Source organism: Esox lucius, chromosome 25 (assembly GCF_011004845.1).
Source record: "Esox lucius isolate fEsoLuc1 chromosome 25, fEsoLuc1.pri, whole genome shotgun sequence".
Lineage (NCBI taxonomy): Eukaryota > Metazoa > Chordata > Actinopteri > Esociformes > Esocidae > Esox > Esox lucius.
Genome location: NC_047593.1, coordinates 21667381 through 21681091, shown reverse-complemented (window position 1 = coordinate 21681091; position 13711 = coordinate 21667381). Strand labels below are relative to the sequence as shown.

Sequence of the window (13711 nt, the reverse complement as noted above, 5' to 3'; positions counted from 1 at the left end):
GTCTCTCTGCTAGTGTTATCTTCCTGTAAACCTGTTTTTCCTGGAAGTCTATTTGTCAAAGATATGGTGTCTAATTAGGGTTTTAGAACACCTCTTTCTCCAATAAGACGAGGGCTGGGATTCACCTCTTTCAGAGCTGCATTCTTAACTGATGGCAAGATCATATTCATGGTAAACTGTTAAACACCAAATACAAATTACAACTTTAAGTCTGTTAGAAATAGGTCTTTCAGTGAAAGACAGGACCACCAAGCAGTACTTAAAAAATGAATATTTATTCAATTGACAGCTTTAATCTCTTCTAGTGACCGTTTCAGTTACACCAGTATAAAAAAAAAAAAACGGATTCTACACCAGAGGACAGACAGACAGACTGGGTGTATATTATAGCACCTTGGAGAACAGAGAAATAGCCACCTCTATGGGCTCTCTAGAGGCTACAGGTACTGGATAATTTTAGTACCATGAACAGAACAGGCCTCATCTCCTGTCCTAGTGATAGGAATGCATTTACCTTTTATCAGAACAACTTGACAAGGTGTTTACTGTACTGAAGTCCCATGGGTAGGGGACAGTGTGTACACACTGGCTTCCCCCTGACTCTGGGACAGTGTGTACACACTGGCTTAACCCTGACTATATGGGACAGTGTGTACACACTGGCTTTCCCCTGACTCTGTGAGACAATGTGTACACACTGGCTTTCCCCTGACTCTGTGAGACAATGTGTACACACTGGCTTTCCCCTGACTCTGTGGGACAGTGTGTACACACTGGCTTTCCCCTGACTATATGGGACAGTGTGTACACACTGGCTTTCCTCTAACTGCTAGGTCTGGGAAAAACTTGTAGAGGTCAAACCAGACAATAAAACGGTGGTAAACATTAATGGATGTAACCCAATGTAGTTAGAGCAGGAGGTTGTTGGGGGGGGGGGGGTAGTGGGATGCACCAGCCTAGAGGAATAATGCACCTCTAGAAACATTACTTAGCAAACGTAATTAGTTAGTACTTGACTGCTGGGTATATATATTCTTGTAGATGGGAAATAAGATCACATTTCATAATGCTTTAAACAGTTACCTGCATTCCAGATCACCAGATCAGTCAGTACATGGTATGGACAAACCTGTCTAGGATACATCCATCTATATCATGACAACATTTAGTTTCACTGTCCTCAAAGTACACACTTGTCAGATTCATATACTTCCTCCAATTACCATGATGCAAAGCAGTTGTCTCCTCTCTTCCTGTGTGTCTGAGAAATCTTCCCATAGCAAAACTGAGTCACTCAACATTTGAGCTAATATGACTTTTTTACTCAATTGATAGTGCAGTTTGTTTAAGCAATTATATATCTATATAGCTACTTCACATGCTGACTTGGGTAAATACATTTTATAGCAACCTAGCCACTAGGTTAAAAATGAATCTAGCCAGGCAGCCGCATTGCAGTGTGGGTTTTGAAGTCAAGTTGAGTCACAATGAACTTCTTTAACAAATTGCACATTAAATGCTACCATATAATTCAGAAATGCAGAAAATTTTCACAACATATATTGTCATAAATAGCATTTTTAACTATCATAGAAATGTGGTTTTGTGTGGATTTCCCATTTAATAATCTCTAAACTAGGAGAGGTGATATTGGTTGGGGGTAGTGGGGGGGATGTAGAGGGTCAGTAATAACTGTATGGGATCCATATTGCGGTTGGGAGGTAATAACATTCACTTGTTCATTCATTAATGCTCTGGGTGAAAACAGTAAAACAACGGTAGAAAGAGGCAAGAAAGCCTAAGTAACAACAAGATTGTTTAAAACACAAAAGCCATGATTCACCACTGCGCTGAAGATCTGTGCTGTAGGGAAATCAAGTCCTTAGGCCAGAATCCAACCCGTTAGAGGCCTCTTAAAGGCAAAGGTTACTTCTACCATTGAGATTACACTCACTGTAAACGCTGTACGTCTACTTGATTGGAAATCAACATTTAAATATCAAGCACACAACAGTTAGGGTTAAATCTCTGAGTTAAAAAAACACGGCACTCAAGAACCATCTCAAATGACACCCGATCCTCTACATAGTGCCTGGTTACACCCTACGTTCTGAGGCTAACCTGGATGGTGTACTACACAGTGCCTGGTTACACCTTACGTTCTGAGGCTAACCTGGATGGTGTACTACATAGTGCCTGGTTACACCTTACGTTCTGAGGCTAACCTGGATGGTGTACTACATAGTGCCTGGTTACACCTTACGTTCTGAGGCTAACCTGGATGGTGTACTACATAGTGCCTGGTTACACCTTACGTTCTGAGGCTAACCTGGATGGTGTACTACACAGTGCCTGGTTACACCTTACGTTCTGAGGCTAACCTGGATGGTGTACTACACAGTGCCTGGTTACACCTTACGTTCTGAGGCTAACCTGGATGGTGTACTACATAGTGCCTGGTTACACCTTACGTTCTGAGGCTAACCTGGATGGTGTACTACACAGTGCCTGGTTACACCTTACGTTCTGAGGCTAACCTGGATGGTGTACTACATAGTGCCTGGTTACACCTTACGTTCTGAGGCTAACCTGGATGGTGTACTACATAGTGCCTGGTTACACCTTACGTTCTGAGGCTAACCTGGATGGTGTACTACACAGTGCCTGGTTACACCTTACGTTCTGAGGCTAACCTGGATGGTGTACTACATAGTGCCTGGTTACACCTTACGTTCTGAGGCTAACCTGGATGGTGTACTACATAGTGCCTGGTTACACCTTACGTTCTGAGGCTAACCTGGATGGTGTACTACACAGTGCCTGGTTACACCTTACGTTCTGAGGCTAACCTGGATGGTGTACTACATAGTGCCTGGTTACACCTTACGTTCTGAGGCTAACCTGGATGGTGTACTACATAGTGCCTGGTTACACCTTACGTTCTGAGGCTAACCTGGATGGTGTACTACATAGTGCCTGGTTACACCTTACGTTCTGAGGCTAACCTGGATGGTGTACTACATAGTGCCTGGTTACACCTTACGTTCTGAGGCTAACCTGGATGGTGTACTACACAGTGCCTGGTTACACCTTACGTTCTGAGGCTAACCTGGATGGTGTACTACACAGTGCCTGGTTACACCTTACGTTCTGAGGCTAACCTGGATGGTGTACTACATAGTGCCTGGTTACACCTTACGTTCTGAGGCTAACCTGGATGGTGTACTACACAGTGCCTGGTTACACCTTACGTTCTGAGGCTAACCTGGATGGTGTACTACATAGTGCCTGGTTACACCTTACGTTCTGAGGCTAACCTGGATGGTGTACTACATAGTGCCTGGTTACACCTTACGTTCTGAGGCTAACCTGGATGGTGTACTACATAGTGCCTGGTTACACCTTACGTTCTGAGGCTAATCTGGATGGTGTACTACATAGTGCCTGGTTACACCTTACGTTCTGAGGCTAACCTGGATGGTGTACTACAGAGGCAACAGGGGGTCTTTGGATGATTCTGGAGATTGACACCTTATTCCCTGTTTAGTACAGTACTCACCAGAGCCTTCTGTGGCCAACCTTTAGCATCTCTTAGTCCAAAGTAGTACACTAAACAGGGAATAGGGAGCCCTTCGATGAGCCAGTAGCCTCTGGGCAAAGTGGATATTAAGTAGTGGGGGTAATGACTAGGTCCAGGCATTTTGGCAAAACAACCCAGAGGTCTGGCGCTTGATGAGGTATGTGTGCAGCAGGGTAGGTGCTGTTCCCATTAAAACAGGTACATATTGGCAATTAACCACTATCCAAAATGGCCGCTGTGGGAAAGCATACTACTTTTTGCTCCACAAACTGTGTACCTGTTCCTGTCCCCTGATGGTTCGTTGGTGGATGGGTGAAACACCCTTCCTGCATAAAGACTTAGAGTTTGGCCAACGTGGTTTCTGCCCTGATGCCTTCACATGCCATTTCTATGGCGGACATGTTAGCTCCCCATGAACATTACATTTGGATTATTCAAACTGAATGTTTAGAATTAGAAAAACTAACATTTACTTGAACATTTAAAAAGGTAACTACCTCTGTATGATTCACTATGTAAATGAAATCCCGTTGGGTTGGAGATGGTGAGTTGGAAATGCACGTCAAGGACACAACCAGGAAGCAAGAGACAGTTTTGCAAGTGTCTACTCTCCCACGGGCCACTATGCACAGTAGACAAGACTACACTGAGGGGGTCATAGGTCAATCAGACAGAGAGACTAAAAGATAAAAAAATTATAATAATAAAAAGAAATTATGTACATACTGTTTTTTAAAAGAAAAGGAAAAACAAAATAGTTTAAAAATAGTGCAACGTACAAGCTTCTTTAAGTGAAACTTGTTATTCTTCTGCTACATGTTGCTGTAGGACAGTCTGAAGGCACCGAGTTGTTTACACACTGTCACTATGGAGACGGGGAAGGACCGTTGCGGTGGTTACCGTACATACATCACGGAGACTGATTAAAATGGTCAGGTCCCTACAGGTGAGAGAGAACAGAGGACAAATTTGCCAATTAGAAAAGTTAACCCGTCAAATGGTTCCACATGATTATTACTACTTCTTTAATGTTTAGAAATCAGGATGCCAGCATTTAAACCAGAATGGTTGGAGGGGAGGGTGGAACAGATGCAGATTGTTCAATAAGAGAGCTCGTGGCCACACCCCCTGCTCTCAAATGGCTGTTGACAAAATGTTCTACCATCTGTGATGATTATATCTATAGGGGAATACGATGGTGTCTTTACCCTGTCTGTTGACAAAATGTTCTACCATCTGTGATGATTATATCTACAGGGGAATACGATGGAGTCTTTACCCTGTCTGGTGATAAAATGTGTACAGTTGCTGGAAGTTTGCTTCTTAAAGCACATTCATCTGTTGTCTAGGATGCGGTTATCTTTAACTTGAGCTTGTTTTCATTTTCACTGAGACCTGGATGTGGAGATTGCTCAGTCAATGCTATGACACCTGCTATGTATGTTTACTACTCACTAATATATTAATGAATCTCAAAAGTAGTAATTACCTAGTATAAAGTCTTGCCACCTGGGCCCAGTAAGGCCCCTTCCACGTGATTGTCTTATCACTTTCGGTGGGGGTGATGATTGGCTCGTTGTGTTCCCGGGACTTTTCCGTTTGCCTCTCCTATTCCCGGCCCGGTCCTGCTCCTGAATCACGGTCTCCTGCTGCTCAAAGCAGCCAGAGTCCTCCAAGAGGACTTTCCGAGTTCTCCTCTTCTTTCTTCGGCCCATTTTCCCAGCTTGGTCTTCCTCCTCCTGCCTGGTGCCATCTGGGCAGTAGGTCTCATCCAGTTTCACAGTGCATACACCCCACTCCTCCTCAGCTATGGATTCTGTGTCCGGGGAGTTGATTTTCTTCAGGAAGACGCGACACTCCTGTAGTCTCTCCGGACTCCAGGCTTTAGAGCGGAGGCGCTGCTGTTTGATGGCACCCACCTGCTGGTCAGTCAGGGGTGCAGGGCTGGTCAGGGCAGGGGGATGGTGATGATGTACAGGTGGTCCAGTGAGCTCCGTCCTGGTCTGAGCAGAAGGCCGCACTTGGCCAAGTAAGCTGCCTGCTGCTGCCACCTGTCTTCTCCTCCTCCACACGGCCTGGCTGTACTGTAGCTGGTTGGCCCGGTTCATTCTGGCACTCCTAGGTAGAAACTTGTCTTTAACTCTGAGCAAAGTCGTTATGTAGGCCCCCAGGGCCCGGCCTGTTCTCCATGGGGCACGGTGATGTGGTGGGCCAGGCATCAGCCTCGGGGTGAACAGACGCCGCTTGGCGTTCAGCTTTCCATGCCGGAAGCTCTTCTGGGCCAGACGAAGTTGAGCAGGGCTCTTTGGCACAGCTTTGGCAAACTTCTTGACGTGTTTTCGCAAACGCTCAGCCTGCGGGCTGGGGCAGACGCTCCCCCTACTGGCGGCACAAGGATAATGCAGGAGCTCATAGGGGTTGCGGGAGCTCGCCTTCTTCACGATGCCCAGAGACTGAGTCTCAGTGGTCTGCATGAACCAGGAGGCCAGCCTCTCCACACTGCAGCATCGATCAAACAGCAGACGCACTGCCGATCCCTCTGACGGCATCCAGGACGAGATGCAGCCGTTCAGTCTCTGCTTGGCGAACTGAGACGATCCAGACCTGGTGGTGTGGGGGACAGTGGTGGAGACCCAGCTGTGAGACATGAGTTTGATCCGGCGAGCCAGCTCCTCTTTCAGGCTGTCTTGATCAGAGGAAACGGGCCACCACCTCAAAGCCTCACTGTCACTGGGGAGGAAGATGGACTCCACCGACACCTCCGCAACTTGCTTCAGGTCTTCACATAACACACCTCGTCCCTCGCTCCCGTCCTCTCTCCCAGAAGGAAGTACCTTTGGCCCTAGGGTGTGCCGTCCTTCCTGCGCTGCTGCCTCCTCCAGCTTCCTGCGCTGGCAGCCCTCACTGCTGGCCTTGTTGAGCAGCAACTGTCTTGACCTCCGCAGTAGTGCAGTGCTGTGGCTCCTAGACCTGGAGGAGGAGGTGGCTACAGAATGGAGCAGGTACACTGACGGCTTCCTCACGCGCACAGAGTGACGCACCGCTAACGGAGGGTGAGTCTGGTCTTGAGGCTTGACTTCCGGGTCCTTTGACTCTTCTGTTCCATGGGTTTGAGCACAAGTGACGTTCTCACTCAGTGGGGCACTGATTGTCACGGGCTCTTTGGAAAGCTGGGTTTCTGAAAGGAGTGCTTTCCTACGCCGGAGCGTCTCAATGGATTTCCTGGCGCCGTCTGTCCGATTCATGTGGATCTTACGTTGCCTTGGCGAGACAGTGGTAACCGTGACCGAGATTCCGGAGATCTTGACCTTGGCGGGTCTCCCTGGGCGACGCATTGCAGACGCACACTTCAGCTTCTGGTATTTGATGTTGCTTCTGCTAGTATGCGGAGCATGTGAATTGAACTTCCTCTCTTTTACCGGCAAGATGAGATCTTCCATTGGTTCTTGGATGGTGGCAGGAGGAGACTTTTTCTCGGGATGAGCTCTGTGGTTTCTGTCCAAGCACATGTCTCTGTGTTGGTACTGAACATCTCCCTGTTGCCGTGTTGCCAAGAGACGAACAGCCTCTTCTGAAACGGTCCTCTGTGTTCTCCGGGAGCGTCCATACACCACTGTGATCTTCAAGTTCCTATTGGGCGGGTTTGTCTCCTCGCAGCCTGGCCTGGCGAGACCAATCCAGTCCTCACTGCTGCAGCCGGACCCACCGACCAGGTCTTGACCACCCTTTCTGGAGCCCCCGCTCTGATCTACATCTCTCTGCTTGGGTGGCCGGCCAATCGGCCTCTTGGCCTTCTTCTCCAGCTGAGGGCCCAGCTTTTTAGGCCGCCCTGGACGTCTCTTTGGTGGCGTGGTTTCGTGGAAAAGAGGTGGTGCGTCACCATTCAAGGACCCAGGGGAGTTTTTAGGTGGACTACCCCCCTCTCCTCTTGATACACACGGTCTGGGTGACGAGGACAAGCCATCCTTCAGTGGACTCCTGGTCTTCAGAGGACTTTTTTTTTTGAGGGGACTATTGGTTTTGTGTGAAGCATTTGTTTTGGGTGGACTCTTGGTCTTAAACGGACTCTTTGTTTTGGGTGGACCCGTGGTCTTCAGAGGACTGTCAATTTTAGGTGAATTGTTACTTTTGGAAGTGCAGTTAGAAGGTGGACAATTAGTTGAACTCTTAACAGAACTGCTTTTAGGGCTGGTTTTAGGTGTGCAGTTTTCATGAGGACTGTAGGCCTTCTCAAGGCTCTTCTCAGGGGTTCCAGCCCATGACGACTCCTCACAGGGGTCAAAGGTCTCTCCCTGCCAACGGGCTCCTGACGCAGCTGCCTTCAGGGTGTACCTCACCCCGTCCTCCCCAACAACTGCAGACACAAACATCAGCTTGATGGGGCTGGTATACTGAGGCTGGCAGCGCGAGCGTGGCTCTGGACTGGTGCATTTGTGCCGTAGACGAGGCTCTGAAGGCTGCTCGGTATGGACCTCACCCTCTGGCCTGGAGGCTGCCTGATGACTCTCTGGTTGGGAGTGGGAATCTGGACCAGAAGGTTTTACTGGGGAAGAGCGTAAGCGTCCGTAAGGTCTGGCTGCGCACTCCATGACATCTCTCCTGTTCTTGGAGGAAGCTGCTGTGATAGCAGACACCTGACCCCGTTTCTGTGATTGGCTGTGTGAACTTTGACCCCTTGCTGTTGGTCTGCAATGTCTTCCCTTCTCCCGACTGACAACCTCAGGAGAGGATCCTAGGAGTGATTCATTTGTATTTGTAGTGGCCAGTTTATTAGCGGTGTCTGATGTGGAGGCTGTGTGACTGGTGGTGGGCATGGTCTGCGGCAGCACCAAGTCTTTTGGTGTCCGCTGTGCAGAGAAGATGCTCTCTGAGAAACAGGCAGCAAAGTACATCTTTCTGGGTTCTGTGACATAGGAAGAAAACCGCTGGGGAGGGATGATTTTCCTCCTTCTGGATCTCCCTGCCTCCTCCCTGAGCCTTCCCACCTCCTCAACAGACCTGCTCCCTCCCTCCTCGCTGGGCCTGTTCTCTGCTTCTCTGCTGTTCCCTACGTCCCTGCTCTCTCCAGGCTGAGCCGGAGGTCTAGACCTTCTGGCTCTCCCACTGGGTTGGGGAGGAATTATTCTATCAGACACATTGCTAGTGTAGTGGCTAAAGGGTAGAGTCTCTCTTCTCTCCTCTTCCTCAGTCTCTCTCCTCTTCCCTCTCCTCCTCACAGGGAGGGCACTCCAACTGCTGTCCTGACAGCTCATGTCCCAGCCATTTAGGTGTGTGACGGACGTATCTGATGATTTTATTGGTAGCTCCTCTTTCATCTCCTCCTTCACCTCTCTGTCCTCTGTAACTCTCACAGTCTCTGCCTCCTCTCTGCTCACTCTCCTGGCCTCCTCCTCTCCTTTGGCCTCCTCACTCGCTCCCTCCTTCACTACAACTCCATCTACCTTTTCCTCCACTACCTCCACCACCGCCTCCCTCTCTGCCACCTCCACCACCGCCTCCCTCTCTGCCACCTCCCCCTTTGCCTCCTCTTCCGTAACGGAGGTAAGTTCAGCAGAAACCGGGTTTGGTTCAGAAGGCGGTGTGGCGGTGCGGCTGTTGCTCCTGCCCGGCGCCAGTCGTTTCCTGCCCAGCGATTCGTCCAGCCTGGCCAGGTCCCGTTTAACTAACACTGTGTGTCTCCGTGTGGACGGCTGGTCCGGCGAAGTCTTCATGGCTGCCCTTGCTTCCTGGCGCCGCCGGGAGCGTGTCTGAGGTGACTGGTTCTCGTTCTTGTCATGGCGATGCAACATGTCGTTCAGGCTGTAGTCGTTGCCACTGCCCGTGCGCAGAACCGTGGTGATGATCTCACTCAGGTGGGTGTCGGTCTGGGACTCTGCCACACTCTGATTGGCCTTCTCTAGGTTGTGATTGACCAGGGCAGAGTTGAGGGATGGGTCCTTTTCATGGGGTCTGATTGTCTTTAGTTTCTCACTGAAGCGCTCCACCAGGTCCTGTAAGCCAATGCTGCTTCCTCCCTCTTCTAGCTGTCCTTCCCCTGCGGTATCAGAGGTACACTCCTCCTCCTCCTCATCCTCCTCCTCCTGGTGGTGTTGAAGACAGGGAGGCCTGTCCTCCTCCTGTTGCATGTCTGAAGGGATGGGGGAGAGAGGGGGAGGAGAGGGGCTGCGGGATCGCTCTCTCTTGAGGACTGGGCACTCCCTCCCACCTCCTGGAGTTGTGTTTGTGAGCAGGGCTAGGGAGGTGTGTTCCGGGCAGCAGGAGGTGGCGCACAGTCGGGGGTTAGGGTGTGAGCAACAGACAGAGGTCAGAGGGCAGAGAGAGGAGGCCATGGAGGGGCAGACAGCCGTGCTGACACGTCCCAGGCTCTGACAGGACAAGCAGTGAAGGCTGTTCAGACAGAAGCAGACAGCGGGCAGCCGACAGCGCTGGACACAGCAACAGCCCGACACACCACAGGGGGCGCCGGTGGCACCACGACTCTGGCACTCAGTAAAAGGGAAGGCAGGAGGGTGAGGAGAGGTTGCGTCATCTAGTTGTTTGGCCACTAGATGGCAGCAGAGGGGATCAGGGGGCAGGACTGAGCGCCGATGGGCGTCCCTGTAGGCCAATGACAGATGGTGCTGCTGGTGAGCAAACCTCAGGACTCGCTGGAACAGAGCACGGTGCACTGGACAGTAGGAGGAGAGGACCGCCTGCAGGGCGGAGCCCCGCCACCTTGGTGATCGAGACGTCCCAGAATCCTCTGCTTCCGACTGTGGCTCATCCATAACCGCGGCCAACGGTGAGCTACAGACAAACAACACATTAGTGCAAATTAGGGCAAACAGAAGAAAAACTGCAATATTTCTATCAGAGAAGACTCTAAATGGACAGTTGCCCAATGCCCTGAGCGTCCTGTATGACTGTCACTCTTCAAAGACCTTCAACCAATAACATTCGTCAATCATAAGCTACAATGAAATCAACGTTTGGTTGCATATTAACATTTTGAGGACTATGTTGTTACGAAATGAACCCCATATTAATTTATTAAACCCTCCTTTATAACAAAATAACAGAATGACCACACAACGAATATCAGTCTGTTCAACAGAACTGTTTAATAATGAAGGCAGAGAACAATCGTAACAACACTCAACACACCAATCAAATTAACTCACACTGGTGCCACCAAAAGGCCAAATTAACTCAACTTTGCAAGCAAATACATATTACATTTTCAACAAATGAATAACCTTTCCATAAAACACCAATCTAAAATATTTATGAAATGAAAAGGTGGGTTATTGGGACAGCAGTCGGTCTATGAGTGATCCAACAGTTCCTTCTAAGCCGCAGGCAGACAGACAACAGAAGACAGTCTGTACAGTCAGAAGACAAAGTCAGAAGACAGTCTGTACAGTCTCATTCTATGACTGACACATTGTCACTGCCGTTCACACTGGTTAGTTAAGTGGAAAGACATTATTGTGAAACAAAACGGTTTTCCAGAACTGATAGAAATGTCTACAGTATCATTCTCCCAATCAGCATGTTATGTGGTTAAGTCAAACACTACTGGCTCTTTAAACCTGATCAGGGCTCAAATCGAAAGCTGATCTGACAGAAACCAGTCAATGAATGACCACCACTCTGCAGTTTACAGATGGATATTATTATAGTAAAAATAATCAGCCGTCTAGAGTCAAATAAATTATAGTTACAGTATATCACCAATGCATGCATTTGGAACAAAATAGCATATTTCACATAAGCAAACTGTCCCTTTATCATTCTCCCAATCAGCATGTTATGTGGTTAAGTCAAACACTACTGGCTCTTTAAACCTGATCAGGGCTCAAATCGAAAGCTGATCTGACAGAAACCAGTCAATGAATGACCACCACTCTGCAGTTTACAGATGGATATTATTATAGTAAAAATAATCAGCCGTCTAGAGTCAAATAAATTATAGTTACAGTATATCACCAATGCATGCATTTGGAACAAAATAGCATATTTCACATAAGCAAACTGTCCCTTTAGGGATCAAAAACAACACGCAATCCAAGAAACCCTTATGATTTGCATACCTGAAGCAAAACATTGAAATAAAATCACCACGAGCAGCAAAACCAACATTTTCACTACAATCATTACAAAACATTTATAAATGATATCAATGATAGTGCAATTTATTTATGCATAAACATCGCCTGATTTTCTTTAGGTATTTTTTTTAAAGATTCCTAGACAATTCAAGACAGAAAAACAAACAAAAATCACCTGAAGAAATATAAATACAAGGCTGTTACTGGTACTGAGGAGAGTTTGGAAGGTAATATAATACTGGAATAGAAAAGTCAGAGTTTCTTTTTACCAACCATAAAATGTAATTACCCATTCATGAATGGAATGTCATTTTTGCTGAATTAATATTATATATTTATAAGGAAAACTCCATTCAGCTCCTGATAAATGGAAAGAAATGATATAGTGACTGAAGGCCTGGTATAAACCAGAGCATGAAGATATCCTGAGTTAGTTAGGAGAACATTGTGAAAAAACACTGACTGGATATGAACACCACTTGGACTGAGTGTCACTTATCAGGAGGGGAGTGGAGTGTTCAGACCACACTACCTAGTACAGCCATAATATGGACTACTGACACAAAACTCCCCCTATTCCCTATATAGTGCAATAATATTGACCCATGATCTTTACATTTGTGTAGAGCTAGGGAATACTGAGGGTAATGTATATTGTGATAATGACCTGAATTTGGCTGATAATGATAAGCACCTCATAATCTAATGCATTAATCAGAAGATTGCCAAGATGTGTCACATCTAATGCTAGCTAGCTAGCACTAGTTCCAGTAAAACAAATTCTAGACACAAGTTTTGCCATCTTAACATAACTACAGGAAAATCAGATCGCTATGCCTGCTTGTTGCTCACTGCATATAAACACAAGGTCAGCATTGGCTTCACTTTCTAGTAGCCTCCAACAAAAAGAAATTCGAAACTTAAACCCAGACAAATTAGAGAAGTCACCCCCCTTAACAAATGACCCATATTAGCAACCCTAATAAATTTCAAACCAAAGCCCTAGCTAGGGAATAGAATGCAATTTGGGACAGGTAGCACCCATGCCTCTGGGTAGGTAGTTGAATACAGGCACTAGTATACTGTAATTAACAGAAACATTCAGTTTAGTTACCAGGGTAACCAGTTAGTTACCATGGATACCAATTCTAGTTGATAATTAATTAAATCGAACCTGAGTGTGATATCTCAGAGTGCTTCAGGAAAAACTCTCACACGCACAGACGCACACGCACGCGCACGCACACGCACCCTACAGAACACAGCCATGGAATGTAACACACCTATCGTCTACGCCCACACTCAACAGCAGTAGGCAAAATGCTGTTTGAGTTAGTGTAAAGTTTTGTTTTTTAAAGGGCAGACTGGCAGTTTAAAAAAGATTAGATGAGGGTAAACAACACATAAAATAGTTTTAGGTCCATGATCATTCATTCTGTTCCAATTGGCTTCAGAGCTGTTACAGCAACATTTTACCCATCAGAGGGTGGTCCTTGAGAATAGGAAACATACAAATATAAATACAGGTATCTGTTAAGAGTCACAAACCAGACTACATGCAGACCCACTGTCAGACAGACAGACCCCAGAGTCAAGACAGACATACCCCACAGTCAGACAGACAGGAAAACAACCCAGCGAGAGTATGAGACAGACCACAGAAAGATTAGTGAAAGGGCTGAGACACAGACCAGAGAAACCCAAACATGCAGACAGACAGGGAGTCCGAGGGGTTAGTGAAAGAGCGGCCAGAGAGTCAGAGGGGTTAGTGAAAGAGCGGCCAGAGAGTCCGAGGGGTTAGTGAAAGAGCGCCCAGAGAGTCAGAGGGGTTAGTGAAAGAGCGGCCAGAGAGTCCGAGGGGTTAGAGAAAGAGCAGCCAGAGAGTCCGAGGGGTTAGTGAAAGAGCGGCCAGAGAGTCCGAGGGGTTAGTGAAAGAGCGGCCAGAGAGTCAGAGGGGTTAGTGAAAGAGCGGCCAGAGAGTCCGAGGGGTTAGTGAAAGAGCGGCCAGAGAGTCCGAGGGGTTAGTGAAAGAGCGGCCAGA

The 13711-nt window shown here is 47.6% G+C and overlaps 1 protein-coding gene across 3 annotated transcripts in view; it reads right to left on the bottom strand.

The window, feature by feature from the left end:
* Positions 1 to 254: 254 nt before the first annotated feature.
* Positions 255 to 13711, bottom strand: part of lcorl (ligand dependent nuclear receptor corepressor-like) — a 30419-nt gene continuing 16962 nt past the window's right edge. For all 3 annotated transcript variants that reach the window (XM_029118185.2, XM_029118187.2, XM_029118186.2), the window contains exons 7-8: positions 5070 to 10366; positions 255 to 4520 (exon numbers count right to left, since the gene is read on the bottom strand). In XM_029118185.2, the coding sequence (XP_028974018.2) occupies positions 4513 to 4520; positions 5070 to 10366 (5305 nt within the window). In that variant the 3' untranslated portion in view covers positions 255 to 4512. The remainder of the gene's footprint in view (positions 4521 to 5069; positions 10367 to 13711) is intronic.